The 14,744-nt window shown below is 36.5% G+C and overlaps 1 protein-coding gene across 7 annotated transcripts in view; it reads left to right on the top strand.

The window, feature by feature from the left end:
* Window positions 1-14,744, top strand: part of RBFOX1 (RNA binding fox-1 homolog 1) — a 1,110,521-nt gene that overhangs the window by 978,518 nt on the left and 117,259 nt on the right. For all 7 annotated transcript variants that reach the window (XM_082260840.1, XM_082260839.1, XM_082260837.1 and 4 more), the window contains exon 10: window positions 1,026-1,090. In XM_082260840.1, coding sequence (XP_082116966.1) covers window positions 1,026-1,090 — 65 coding nt within the window. The remainder of the gene's footprint in view (window positions 1-1,025; window positions 1,091-14,744) is intronic.

The raw sequence follows: 14,744 nt of genomic DNA, 5'->3' as shown, positions 1-14,744 counted from the left end.
GCACTGCGGCTGTGTCTAAGCCAATCAGGACAGAGAGTCCCAGATGGCCGAGGGACTCGTGGACATCGTTGGAAAGAGATGGGGCTCGGGTAAGTATTAGTGGGTGCTGGGTTGGCCGCATGCATAGAATACATTAAGATAAAAAAACCTTCTGACTTTACAACTCCTTTAAACATAAGCAGAATATGGTCAGGTCCAAACCATGTCTTTCTTTTAAATTTCCGAAATGGTGTCATGTGTAAATCAATAAAATGATTGGGGCTCAGGTAAGTATTAGTGGGTGCTGGGGAGGCTGGATGCATAGAATACATTAAGATAAAAACACCTTCTGACTTACAACTCCTTTAAACATAAGAAGAATATGGTCAGGTCCAAACCATATCTTTCTTTTTAATTTCCCAAATGTTGTCATGTGTAAATCAATAAAATGATTGTATGATTTTATAAACTCTTAGACCTGGTTCGCACCTATGCAGTTTGCTTTTGATTTGTTTCTGCAGAGCTTTTTGCAGTGCAGTTTGCATTTTTGCACATGCGTTTTTCAGGCTTTTTAATGTGTTTTGTGTTTTTTATGCTTTTTTTTAAAAAGGGTAAATGTTTTTGTTGTTAGGCAGATTAAAAAATGCAAAATGCATCAAAAACATATCAAAGGCACACTACATGCATGTCCACAGCATGTCTATTGAAGCCTATTGAACCAAAAACACATTGTGTTGCATTTAAAAAAGTCCCTGACCCTTTCTAAAAATCCAGCAGTTAAAATACGTATAGATGTCAAGTGTCCCATAGGAAATCATGTTAAATAATAAAAAGTGCATAAGTGTGAACAAGGCCTTATAGTCCAGTAATTCACTGTATATTTTACATATGCTTTATTTAGTATTCATACTTAATAGCTGCTTTATGCTTTCTTAAATTGCCTATAACATTATATCTATAATTGCATATTGCCTTAATTATAGTAATTTCTGTGGATGTGACACATTTAAAAAAGATTAGCTATATAAGCATATTTTCTTTTTCAGGGTGGTTATGCAGCCTATCGATATGCTCAGCCTGCAACGGCTACTGCAACTGCCTACAGTGACAGGTAAAAATGAACATTAAACTTTTAATAAAGTAGAAATTTTTTGTAACATAACAATAAAGGTGCTCGTATTCTCTATTTACAGTACATTAGGGGCATTTAAGAATACTTTATGACAAAAGGTGATTTTTCTGCTACATACATACACTATATTGTCAAAAGTATTGAGATGCCTGCCTTTACATGCACATGAACTTTAATGGCATCCCAGTCTTAGTCTGTAGTGTTCAATATTAAGTTGGCCCACCCTTTGCAGCTATAACAGCTTCAACTCCCCTGGGAAGGCAGTCCACAAGGTTTAGGAGCGTGTCTATGGGAATGTTTCACCATTCTTTCAGAAGTGCATTTGTGAAGTCAGAAACTGATGTTGGTCAAGAAGTCCTGGCTCACAGTCTCTGATCTAATTCATCCAAAAGATGTTCTATTCAGTTGAGGTCAGGTCTCTGTGCAGGCCAGTCACGTTCCTCCACTCCAAACTTGCTCATCCATGCCTTTACGGATCTTGGTTTGCGCACTGGTGTGCAGTCATGTTGGAACAGGAAGGAGCCATCCCAAAACTGTTCCCACAAAGTTGGGAGCATGAATTTGTCCAAAATGTCTTGGTTTGCTGACGCTATAAGAGTTTCCTTCACTGGTCCTGATCTCAACCTGATAGAACACCTTTGGACTGAATTAGAGTGGAGACTGTGAGCCAGGCCTTCTCGTCCAACATCAGTGCCTGACCTCACAAATGCGCTACTGGAAGAATGGTCAAACATTCCCAAAGACACACTCCTAAACCTTGTGGACAGCTTTCCTTTTTTTCAACAACATAGAACCAATGCTTTATGAAATTTATATAATCTACTATATATGTAATCTTTCAACCTCTGCCTTTCGGTGGCCTCCTTGAGTTATTGTCATTGTATAGCACATAGGATTAGCACAAGCATCCCAAGCAGTTTCTTCACTTACACCCTAGTCAAGGTCGGGAACCTTATACAGACAACTTGGTCCTGACAGCATGTTATCTATAGTTGAAATACTCCATCTAGGCCTTAATACAAGCACTGATTAGAAGAATGCATTGGTTATATGTAATCCTTTGGTCATGAACTTCTATGAAAAACAGCCACTATTTGCTATGAGCTAATAAGGAAGATTATTGTGAAAAGGATGTGACAAATGGGTTTTTCCCTTCCAACAACCATAGCCAATGGGAAATAACCATAAGGATACATAAATGGCAAAAGTGGGCAGTGTGCTCACACCAATATGCAGACAGACTTAAAGTAAAAATGACAAAATAATAATAAAGTCTTGAACCTTCTTATTCAAATGACTAGAAGGGTCATCAAGGGTTAATGAGACTTTATTTTAATGCACTGGCTGAAGCTTCTGTTAGAGATCATGGGATATCTTAAACCAACAACAAGATAAAGCGAATATAAAAGGGCACAATCTAAGTGCAGTAGTAGAACACATTTATTGTAGATAAGAAACAAATGTTCACTCACAAGACAGATACGCAGATTTACATGACAGTGTGGGAAACAGATAAGATGACCTGGGGTGGAAAAAAAGGTATGGCAATCTGTTTCAAAGCCACTGGCATCTTTAAAAAGTCAGCAGCTTCAAAATGCATTGCAATGCCCTTTTTTTCCACCCTCCACATCTGATGTCATCCGGTCCAAATGGGAACCCTGGCTCCAGGTGTGGATACTATCAGTGCACACAGAGACAGCACACACAGATCCCTATGGAAGATAGCATTGCCAACATTGAGAATTACTTCTGCTTACTTACCTTGAGAGTGAAGATTTGTTTTTGGTCTACAATACATGTGTTGCACTTAGATTTGTGTCTTGTGTTTGCTTATCTTGGAAAATGGCCAACTGCTTATATGAGGTAGAGTGACTTCCCTAGAAAGAAATGGCCACCATTGTTTAAGTAATTTTGTCTGGACTTTATGAATTAAAAATTGGTTTGGTTCTATAATATATCAGTATATTAATAAAATTGCAGTCAGGGCCACAGAGTTTGAGGGAATTTAAATTGTCAGTGATAGCACAGCAAAGGCTGCTAAAACAGCAAAAAGGTTATATGAATACTCTGTGATGTTTCAGGAAAGAAAATAGAATCACCCAAAACAATTGTGTTGGAAATCCACTTTGGAAAAAATCGGAAACAGTTTTTCCTCCTATTAACCTCTTCAAGTGATGGCATTATTTCCTCGTTACTTGATAATATATATGTTCAAATTGGGTCAACATAATTCATTAAAAAGTGAAGAAGAAACTCAGTATGTGATATAGTTTATAGAAATATAAGATCTTGTGCTGCTGAAAAGCTCATTTAAATGCAAAGTTTTCACTCAAGCACTAAAGTGGTTTGATTTCATATTTTGTACTCTGATGTAGCTTATCACCTACATTATTTAAAACAACATTGTACTGAAGTACTGAAAAAAGAGAAAAACTGCACAAAAGCACATTACTATTAATAAAAACTAGTAGAGTTCACTTAAATAAATACAGTTCCTTGCGAAAGTATTCAGCCCCCTTGAACTTTTCCACCTTTTGCCACATTTCAGGCTTCAAACAAAAAAGATATAAAACTGTAATTTTTTGTGAAGAATCAACAACAAGTGGGACACAATCATGAAGTGGAATGGAATTTATTGGATATTTCAAACTTTGTTAACAAATAAAAAACAAAAAATGGGCGTGCAAAATTATTCAGCCCCTTTACTTTCAGTGCAGCAAACTCTCTCCAGAAGTTCAGTGAGGATCTCTGAATGATCCAATGTTGACCTAAATGACTAATGATGATAAATAGAATCCACCTGTGTGTAATCAAGTCTCCGTATAAATGCACCTGCACTGTGATAGTCTCAGAGGTCCGTTTAAAGCGCATAGAGCATCAGGAAGAACAAGGAACACACCAGGCAGGTCCGAGATACTGTTGTGGAGAAGTTTAAAGCCGGATTTGGATACAAAAAGATTTCCCAAGCTTTAAACATCCCAAAGAGCACTGTGCAAGTGATAATATTGAAATGGAAGGAGTATCAGACCACTGCAAATCTACGAAGACCTGGTCGTCCCTCTAAACTTTCAGCTCATACAAGGAGAAGACTGATCAGAGATGCAGCCAAGAGGCCCATGATCATTCTGGATGAACTGCAGAGATCTACAGCTGAGGTGGGAGACTCTGTCCATAGGACAACAATCAGTTGTATACTGCACAAATCTGGCCTTTATGGAAGAGTGGCAAGAAGAAAGCCATTTCTTAAAGATATCCATAAAAAGTGTCGTTTAAAGTTTGCCACAAGCCACCTGGGAGACACACCAAACATGTGGAAGAAGGTGCTCTGGTCAGATGAAACCAAAATCGAACATTTTGGCAACAATGCAAATTGTTATGTTTGGCGTAAAAGCAACACAGCTCATCATCCTGAACACACCATCCCCACTGTCAAACGTGGTGGTGGCAGCATCATGGTTTGGGCCTGCTTTTCTTCAGCAGGGACAGGGAAGATGGTTAAAATTGATGGGAAGATGGATGGAGCCAAATGCAGGACCATTCCGGAAGAAAACCTGATGGAGTCTGCAAAAGACCTGAGACTGGGATGGAGATTTGTCTTCCAACAAGACAATGATCCAAAACATAAAGCAAAATCTACAATGGAATGGTTCACAAATAAACATATCCAGGTGTTAGAATGGCCAAGTCAAAGTCCAGACCTGAATCCAATCGAGAATCTGTGGAAAGAACTGAAAACTGCTGTTCACAAACGCTCTCCATCCAACCTCACTGAGCTCGAGCTGTTTTGCAAGGAGGAATGGGCAAAAATTTCAGTCTCTCGATGTGCAAAACTGATAGTGACATACCCCAAGCGACTTACAGCTGTAATCGCAGCAAAAGGTGGCGCCACAAAGTATTAACTTAAGGGGGCTGAATAATTTTGAACGCCCAATTTTTTAGTTTTTTATTTGTTAAAAAAGTTTGAAATATCCAATAAATTTCGTTCCACTTCATGATTGTGTCTCACTTGTTGTTGATTCTTCACAAAAAAATACAGTTTATATCTTTATGTTTAAAGCCTGAAATGTGGCAAAAGGTCAAAAAGTTCAAGGGGGCCGAATACTTTCGCAATGCACTGTATATGTAAACTATAAATGATCTCAGATTTGGCATATAAAATGAATTTAATATTTAATATAAATGAAGAGCATATGCATGTAAACATTTTTTATGAATGAAAGACAGGGTTACATTTTAATTCTACTGCATCTATTTATCTAATAGGGAAAAGCATTACATATGTATCATATAATAATTACCAGTAATGACCAGTTAGGATCTATTTGAAACTCTAATTTTCTTTTGACATTTTCATGGTAATCCTCCAAACATCCCTTTTCCTTTTACAAGCATGCATAGCTGTGAAAATAGGTGTTTTAATTATGACAATAAAGGTTATTTCAATCCCCACTTAAAGTGAATAACACAATTTAATACATGTATCAAACATTATATAGTTCACACAATTTCACAATGCTACTATTAACCACAATTAAACTTAAGCCTTCTCATACTACAAAAAAAAAAAATCAATTCTTGTTGCCAAAATGCATCTAACTCCTAAATTCTACTTTCTTTGTGATGCATCTTCCAACAAATATCTAATATGGTTGTATAAAAACTAATAAATAAATAATTTGCCCTAAAAAGGATAAATGCACTTTAAGCTAAAATACACCTATCCTTTTTGCCTCTCCAACCCAAGATGCATACTTGCCTTCATCTTGACTGCAGCCCACCAAAATGTTTACATTTGACAAGTAAAATATTTTTTTTGTGATAGCCACACTTCTGAATGAGTTTAAGTCTTTAGCCTCAATACTCTCAGTTATTGAAGTAAGATTAGGACTAGATGACTTCTGATTGGGTTACTACAGAATTCGAACTTAAAAATGTTTCATTGAACAAGGCCACAGTCTGCTTATGTTTTCTGAAAAATATTGCTTCTGTCTAATACATTTTTGAAAGACCTTTGAGGGTTTTTCGCTATAAGAATGCTTATTTATGGAAGCTCATGTATGTTTATACATGTGGTATATATCAATTGAATGTTGCTTAATGTGCATTGCATGAATGTACACATTTGTTATTGTGACGTTGGAAAAAAAAATTACAATATAAAGAAAAATGCTGCATGAGTGGTTGACGCATGCTGTGTCACAAAGGTAAGAACGCTAAAGTCAAATGCTATTTTGAATTTATTTAATTTATTTTTATGAAATCTTTACTGGGGAATTGCTTAAATGGATGTCTTTGTTATAGATTCAGATTATTATGCAGTAACATGTTGTGGAAGTGCTATTTCATTTCAAATGATGTGTAATGCTAGCATGTTATAGTTTCATGGTTGCTGGAAAATGATTTTTTTTATTCAGATTTTTTAATTTTGTGACTAATGACAATAAATGCTCTGCTATGACGTGGCCGTGCATGTCTAAAGTGTTGTATCCAACGGTTTGCATGTATATTCTTTACAGTTTTCAACTTTTTTATGTATTAAAGTAAATGTTTGCATATGATATAAAATGAAAGTGCATGTATTGGTAATGTAATCAAACAGACTGATATTAAGTCTAGTGCTATTTTTATACATTACGTGAAACAAAGAAAAAAATACAGTGTATAATTTGTTTTATACTTGTAAAATATGGATTTCTGCTTTTTCATTGTTTCTTATTTTAGTGAGATAGCTGTAATTTTTTAAATACACGTTTTCATTACACTTAAACCCAAATACACTTGTCATTTTGAGCATTTACTAATTCAAAGCTTACAGGAGGAAGTCTTGTAGCACAATGCCGTTTTGTGTTCTCCTTGCAATATGAAGAAAACAGTAAACATCAGATAGCTAGCATGCTTCCAGTATAGCTCTTTCTCCTATCATCAGTCACTGTGCTTGACATACAAACTGCAAACAAGAGCATAAAGTAGCTCTATGGGCTAAGAAATGTTGCTTCATCAAGAGTACTTAAAGAGATAATTGTAGAAAAGGGAATTTATGGAGTAATGCTATCTGAAAGAGTTGTATGTTGTTATACTAAACTACAAATTCTTTTTTTTTTTTCGGAAAATAAGACACTTGAAGGCATATGAATTGTTGTAAACAAAGACATGTATTTGTTGCATGGAAATATATTAATATTTATAAAGATATGTTGATTGATTATGATTATCATTTAATTGATCAAGCTATCATATTCCTGATATTAGACCCTTGACAACATGCCATGGTGTCTTGCTATGCCTTCCTTTGGATCAGCACTGTTGCATTTTTCAAAAGCTTGAACCAAAAATGCTTCTTTTTTTTTGTCTGGCAAATAAGTATTTCAGTATTTTGAAACCTTGTAATCAAGTTAATAGTAATTTACTAGCAAAAGGGTTGTGGTTTGTTTATGAGTGCAACAATGTTTACGTCTAAATCCGAACACACAACTTCTTGATAAAATGATCATCTGGTTTCAGCCTTTTAAAATTATTTATTTGTACAGAAATTGCCCTGCACTAAATGATTTTTAAAATGTTCTGAGTTACACGAAAGTTATTAATTATGCATAATAGTGTTATAAATGATTGTTGTTTAATCTTTATATATACAGTATCTCACAAAAGTGAGTACACCCCTCACATTTTTTAAACCTTTTATTATACCTTTTCATGTGATAACACTGAATAAATTACACTTTGCTACAATGTAAAGTAATGAGTGTACAGCTTGTATAACAGTGTACATTTGCTGTCCCCCTTAAAATAACTCAACACACAGCCATTATTGTCAAAACCACTGGCAACAAAAGTGAGTACACCCCTAACTGAAAATGTCCAAATTGGGCCTGATTAGCCATTTTTCCTCCCCGGTGTCATGGGACTTGTTAGTGTTACAAGATCTCAGGTGTGAATGGCGAGCAGGTGTGTTAGATTTAGTGTTATCGCTCTCACTCTCTCATACTGGTTACTGGAAGCTCAACATGACTCCTCATGGCAAAGAGCTCTCTGAGGATCTGAAAAAAATAATTGTTGCTCTACATAAAGATGACCTAGGCTATAAGAAGATTGACAAGACCCTGAAACTGAGCTGCAGCACGGTGGCCAAGACCATACAGCAGTTTAACAGAGCTAGGTTCCACTCAAAACAGGCTTTGCCATTGTCGACCAAAGAAGTTGAGTGCACTTGCTCAGTGTCATATCCAGAGGTTGTATTTGGGAAATAGACGGATGAGTACTGCCAGCATTGATGCAGAAATTGAAGGGGTGGGGGGGGGTCAGCCTGTCAGTGCTCAGACCATATGCCACACACTGCATAAAATTGGTCTGCATGGCTATCATCCCAGAAGGAAGCCTCTACTAAAGATGAAGCACAAGAAAGCCCGCAGAATGCCTGCTGAAGGCAAATAGAATAAGGACATGGATTACTGGAACCATGTCCTGTGGTCTGATGAGACCAAGATAAAGGTATTTGGTTCAGATGGTGTCACGCGTGTGTGGTGGCAACCAGGTGAGAAGTACAAGGACAAGTGTGTCTTTCCTACAGTGAAGCATTGTGGTGGGAGTGTCATGGTCTTGGGCTGCATGCGTGCTGCCAGCACTGGGGAGCTACAGTTCATTGAGGGAAACATGAATGTCAACATAGTTACATAGTTACATAGTGATTCAGGTTGAAAAAAGACACAAGTCCATCCAGTTCAACCATAAAAAAAAAAAAAAAACAGTATTGAAAACCCTACCATACAATCCCATATACACAATCCTATACCTGCTGGTGATCCAGAGGAAGGCAAAAATAAACCCCAGCAAAGCATGATCCAATTCGCTACAGCAGGGGAAAACAATTCCTTCCTGATACCCCGAGAGGCAATCGAATATTCCCTGGATCAACTTTACCTAAAAAAAATTTGAGTACCCATTTAGACTATGTACACCTAGGAAAGAATCCAGGCCTTTTTTAAAGCAATCTAGTGAGCTAGCCAGAACCACCTCTGGAGGGAGTCTATTCCACATTTTCACAGCTCTTATGGTGAAGAAACCTTTCTGTATTTGGAGATGAAATCTGTTTTCCTCTAGACGTAAAGAGTGCCCCCTTGTCCTCTGTGTTGACCTTAAAGTGAACAACTCAAACCCAAGTTCACTATATGGACCCCTTATGTATTTATATACGTTGATCATATCCCCCCTTAATCTCCTCTTCTCAAGAGAGAATAAATTCAGTTCCTCTAATGTTTTCTCAATAGAAACATGTACTGTGACATACTGAAGCAGAACATGATCCCCTCTCTTCGAAGACTGGGACACAGGGCAGTATTCCAACATGATAATGACCCCAAATACACCTCCAAGACGACCTTGCTAATGAAGCTGAGGGTAAAGGACTGACCAAGCATTTATCCAGACCTAAACCCTATTGAGCATCTGTGGGGGCATCTTCAAACAGAAGGTGGAGGAGTGCAAGGTCTCTAACATCCCCCAGGTCCGTGATGTCATCATGGAGGAATGCAAGAGGACTCCAGAGGCAACCTGTGAATCTCTGGTGAACTCCATACCCAAGAGAGTCAAGGCAGTGCTGTAAAATAATGGTGGCAAAACAAAATATTGACACTTTGGGCCCAATTTGGACACATTCACTTAGGGGTGTACTCACTTTTTGTTGCCAGCGGTGTAGATATTAATGGGTGTATGTTGAGTTATTTTGAGGGGGCAACAAATTTACACTGTTATACAAGCTGTACACCCACTACTTTACATTGTAGCAAAGTGTAATTTCTTTAGTGTTGTCACATGAAAGATATAATAAAATATTTACAGAAATGTGAGGGGTGTACTTGTGAGGTAATGTACTGTATGTGTATATATATGTATATATATATATATATATATATATATAATATTAATACATAAATATACCATAGTAATACCTTTAGTCCATAGTATACCTTTAGTCCTTTTTCACACTTAATGGAATTAGTTTATATTCCTGTCAGACTGGAGAAATCTGTGTTTATTTTTTTCCCATTAAGCAGAGCTTGAATGCACAATTACAATGTGGGTACCTTCTTGAGGTACTAAGCCCCAACAACCATTATTGTAGCTGTTTCTGATACTATAGATGCTTGCAAAACACTGTAGAACACAAGGTTCTGTGTCCTTGATTGAATTTCTACAGTCCACGTTGCATGATGTAGCTGAGACGTTAGAGGGTAAGTTGTAAACTGGAGGACACCACTAAAATAAGATCTACTCATTACCTCCTAGCTGGTATTACCTGTAAATGATCATAACTACCCCTGGTAATGTCCCAGATCCTGTTTACTGAACTAAAGTTAAACATGCATTGGTTCTCATAAAAAAAAACAACTGTACTTTATATTCATGCAACAATCAGGTTTAGAGTAATTGTGAAGACTCATTTTTTTTTTTGTTAAAATAAAAAATATATTATACTTACCTGATGAATTATAGTGCACAGAGTGGAGGCTTACCTCCTTTTCTGGAGTCCCCCACGGGCATTCTCTGCACCTTCTTTCTTGCAGACGATGAGAGGACACCTGTGTAAACATGTTCTAAAGCTGGGCTGTGTGTTTTCATAGATACACACAGCATGGCTTGGCCATGTTCCCTGCTTCCTCTCAGAGAATCTGTGAGCCTTTGGCTCCTGCTGCTGCCTGAGTCTCCAGTGACACTAGGAAGTACGGCAGTACATCACTGAATCAGCGAGGGGTGCCAGGTAAGTGTTTAGGGGAAGGCGGCTAGGACAAGTACTAGGTGTTTTTACCTTAATGTAGGGAATGCATTATGAACATTAGTAAAAAACAGTTTAGGTTTAGAACTACTTTAGGTACAGATGGCACAGTAGGTTAGGGGTATAAACATTGTTTGTCTTTTTTTACAAAACTAGACTGAGGCAAAAGGACATACAAAGACACGGTTTTTCAGGAAACCTCCTTTTGAGGAAATGTATGGCTGTTTTGTATATATTTCTTTTCAAATTTAAGCAGAATCTAGCTACAGTGTGTGTTTTATTTTTTAATGCTCAAATATACTTTAAATAGTATGCGCACTGGCTTAAAAATCACTGCTTCTACAAGTGTTTTGCATTTTGCCTGTAGAAGCAGCTCAATGCTATCCTGTGTCCATCCACATTAGAATGATTACAGGCATATTTTGAGCTCAGCGTTTAGAGGCAGGAAAAAGAAAAAACTTTTCTGGTTTGCGTTTTTTTGATTGGAGCTTTCTGGCAGAAAAAACTCTAAGCTCTTTTAAACTCGCTTAAACAGTGTACAAAAACACTCTATATGCCAGGGGAACTGTTGTTTTTTTAAGCCTAGTGTGCAAGGAGCCTTATTGTTATTTTTACATATAGTTACATAGTTATATAGTAGTCGAGGTTGAATAAAGAATATAATCCATCCAGTTCAACCTGTGTAGGTGTGTGTGGACGTATTCATTTCCCATACCCCTGAATGTTTTGATCTTGGAGATGTACGTCCAAGAGTCTTTTAAAAGTAGCCATACTCCCCGCAGTTACCACCATTTGTGTAAGAGAATTCCACAATCTTATTGCCCTTACTGTAAAAAAACCCTTACGTAGCTAAATCGCTTCTCCTCTAATCACATTGTATGGCCTCGTGTCCTCTTACACTCCTTGCGACTGAATAGTTTTTTTTTCTATGCTGAGATCACTGTTGATACTATAGATTTTAATATATATACGCAAATAATAGCAGCTCTTTTTACCCAATCACATGCATTGCATATTATATTCATACAGGTCATGGCTACTGTATGCAGCTGAGCCTTTGACTGTATAAATGCAGTATAAAAAACTCATGTCCAATTATCATACAAGCTTCAAATCAGTGAACTTTTGCTACAGAACCCACTCTACAATGACCACTCTTTACTATGTCAGGGCACTTATCTGGAGAATGCATGATAGCTGAGGACATACCTGTGGCCACACTAATTATAGTCACAGGCACTTTTCCATACAGCATCAAAAAATAAAGTATATTGTTTTATTTCAATTTATTAGAGTATGAGGCTAATTTTAAAAGCAATGTTTTAACTTATTGTATTTAAATTACAGTTTTAATATATTACAGACATTCAGTATTACTGGATTTGTATTAAAGTTACTACAGTCCCCTCATATGAGAAGGAATACATATGAATGTAATTCTGTGTCATTTAGTGGAATACTGTTACAGTGAGACAAGCAAAGCCTTGACAGTGTTGAGCACTGATAGCTGGGTGCACAGGGACTGTCAGACCATTATCTGCTTCTGCTGCTGTGCTACATGACCTTGGGCAAGCTCCTTGCCTTGCCATACATTTCATAGTGGAAAATATATTTGCATCTTAATTGTAATTTCCTGCATGAATAATAAAAAGAAAGTACAGTAGGTGGAACATGTAATTTTCCTGCATCAAAAATATAGAAGTAGAAAAGGGATTCCCCTTTTTTGGTTGCCAAGAAAGATAGCTGATGAAATAAACTGGCTATGTTAAATATTGATAATGAGCACTTTTGTGTTTTTAAAACTTTAAAACACATTTTTATTAGCACTATTTTTTCCGGTCATTGTTGTGCTGAATGTATACTTGCTATAAACATTTTATTATTTAAAGAGAAAGTCAATATTTGAATTTTTGTGCAAATTAAAGTAGATGTAAATCTGAGCTGGATGACATTTAGTTTGCTAAAGCACAAAGTTTCAGAAACGGTTTAGATTTTTTCCTTTAGAAAATACTTTCACCTTTTGCTTATTATTTTGTGCATCTTAGTGATGCTAATCTCCTCCAGTTGTTTTTGTAGTAATGTTTTGCCTACATAAACTGTATTTGTACCAGTTGCATGTCATTACTCAGCATGGGCTTCCTTATGGTTCCAATGGTGGACCATGCCTGTGCAATGAACATCAGCACAGGCACCAGTGGTAGCACATGTAGCAAAATAGCAACTGAGAGACAGGGACAGTATTGTCACTCTAAAACCAGAAGTACCCAAACAAGGACTGCAAGGAAAGGATAGCCAGGTTTTATTTTATTGATACCTGTTGTTTTATGAAGATTAAAACTTACTTTGTAAATGAAACACATTACGTGAGATTATTACACATTATAATGAGATTTTAGTGGAAAAATTTACATTTACTTTAAGTTTTCCTAATTTCAGTATAAATATGTATTTTATTACCCACAAGGATGTTTTCAGAGGTTATGATTCCAATTTTATATGTGACACATATATGATTTAGTTAAAACATTTACATCATTTTTACTTTCTCCATCAAATCTAATAAATAATCCCTCTACAAAAAGATGTCTCTTAGGAGCACGTCTCATGTCAGACTGTAAGCATTTCTGAACAATTTCAGAGTTAGTCTGTACCAATAGAGAGTCTAAGGACATACTGCATTCCCCCTCTTTAACATACAATGCAGTAGGCAAGCTTCTAGCTGTTTTAACCCTTTGTTAGGACAGAAGGTAGTCAAATCTCCTTTACAACTAATAATGAAATCTTCCAGCGCAGCACAGGCATGATTAATAATGGCAAACACAGCTCCCCAATACCCTCGTGAACAAAGATAGTTAGGTAGGATTTTTGCAGTGCTGGAGTTATTTCAGCATCCAAAACAGTAAACATTAATTTTTATTTTTTATGCTATATGAAAACATATGCTATAACATATATAAAGTAGTTTTTTTCCAATTTGGTTGCAAAAGCGGAAATACACTTTAAAGTGTAACTCCATATTTATTTGGAAAAAAGCAATCCCCTCTGGGGGATCAATGTACAGTACATGGATTTTAATGCACTTAGCTGCAGATTGCTACCCGTTTCTGTTCTAAAGAAAAAGCTTTTTGCTTTACCATGTATTTTGCAGCTTGATTCTTAATGTGGGGGTCTGCTTTATTATAATAACCTGGTGCACTCTCAGTGTCTAGATAGAAAAAGCTGCAGTGTCTGAATCCCATTAGAAGTATTTAAACCTGGAAGAGTATCTCACCAAAACTGTGATTCCTATTGCAGAGGATGCCTAAAATTTGACTGACATCTTAGTGCAGATTTCTGGGAAAATCAGTTTGTTAATCACACAAGCAGGAAATGACATTGCTGGAGACATTACATACACCAAGGGTGTGCAGAACATTTCTGAATTGCCATTTTGCATTGCATTTTTCAAATATTATAGAGGCTACAGATAATAAAGGAAATGTAATTTGTAATAAAATTGGCTTGTGTAGCAATTGTATGTGCTATATTATATATTTTTTATTTGCTATATTTTGTCCACAGTAGTGAAGTTATACTTTAAGCAGCATGCAACTAGACAGTAGTTTAAAATTCAATAGATTGAGACCAGATAAATATTTTAGTGAAATTATATAAGATATACCAGTCACAGTGTCCCTTTGAAGCATCATCCTACCTAATATAACAGAACCACATCATTTGTGTCCAACATAAGCTCATAATGCAATACAAATATGTCATGCATCAAAAACAACAAGATGGTATGTCTAATGCAACTTCACGTTCATGCAACACAACCAATCCACTTTCTAGTAGTTCCTTTTAGGATATTTAAACAAAAGTTGT

The sequence above is a fragment of the Pelophylax lessonae genome, assembly GCF_965119305.1.
Source record: "Pelophylax lessonae genome assembly, chromosome: 6".
Classification (NCBI taxonomy): domain Eukaryota; kingdom Metazoa; phylum Chordata; class Amphibia; order Anura; family Ranidae; genus Pelophylax; species Pelophylax lessonae.
The sequence above is the reverse complement of the archived record's forward strand: the minus strand, read 5'-3'. Positions and strand labels throughout refer to the sequence as shown.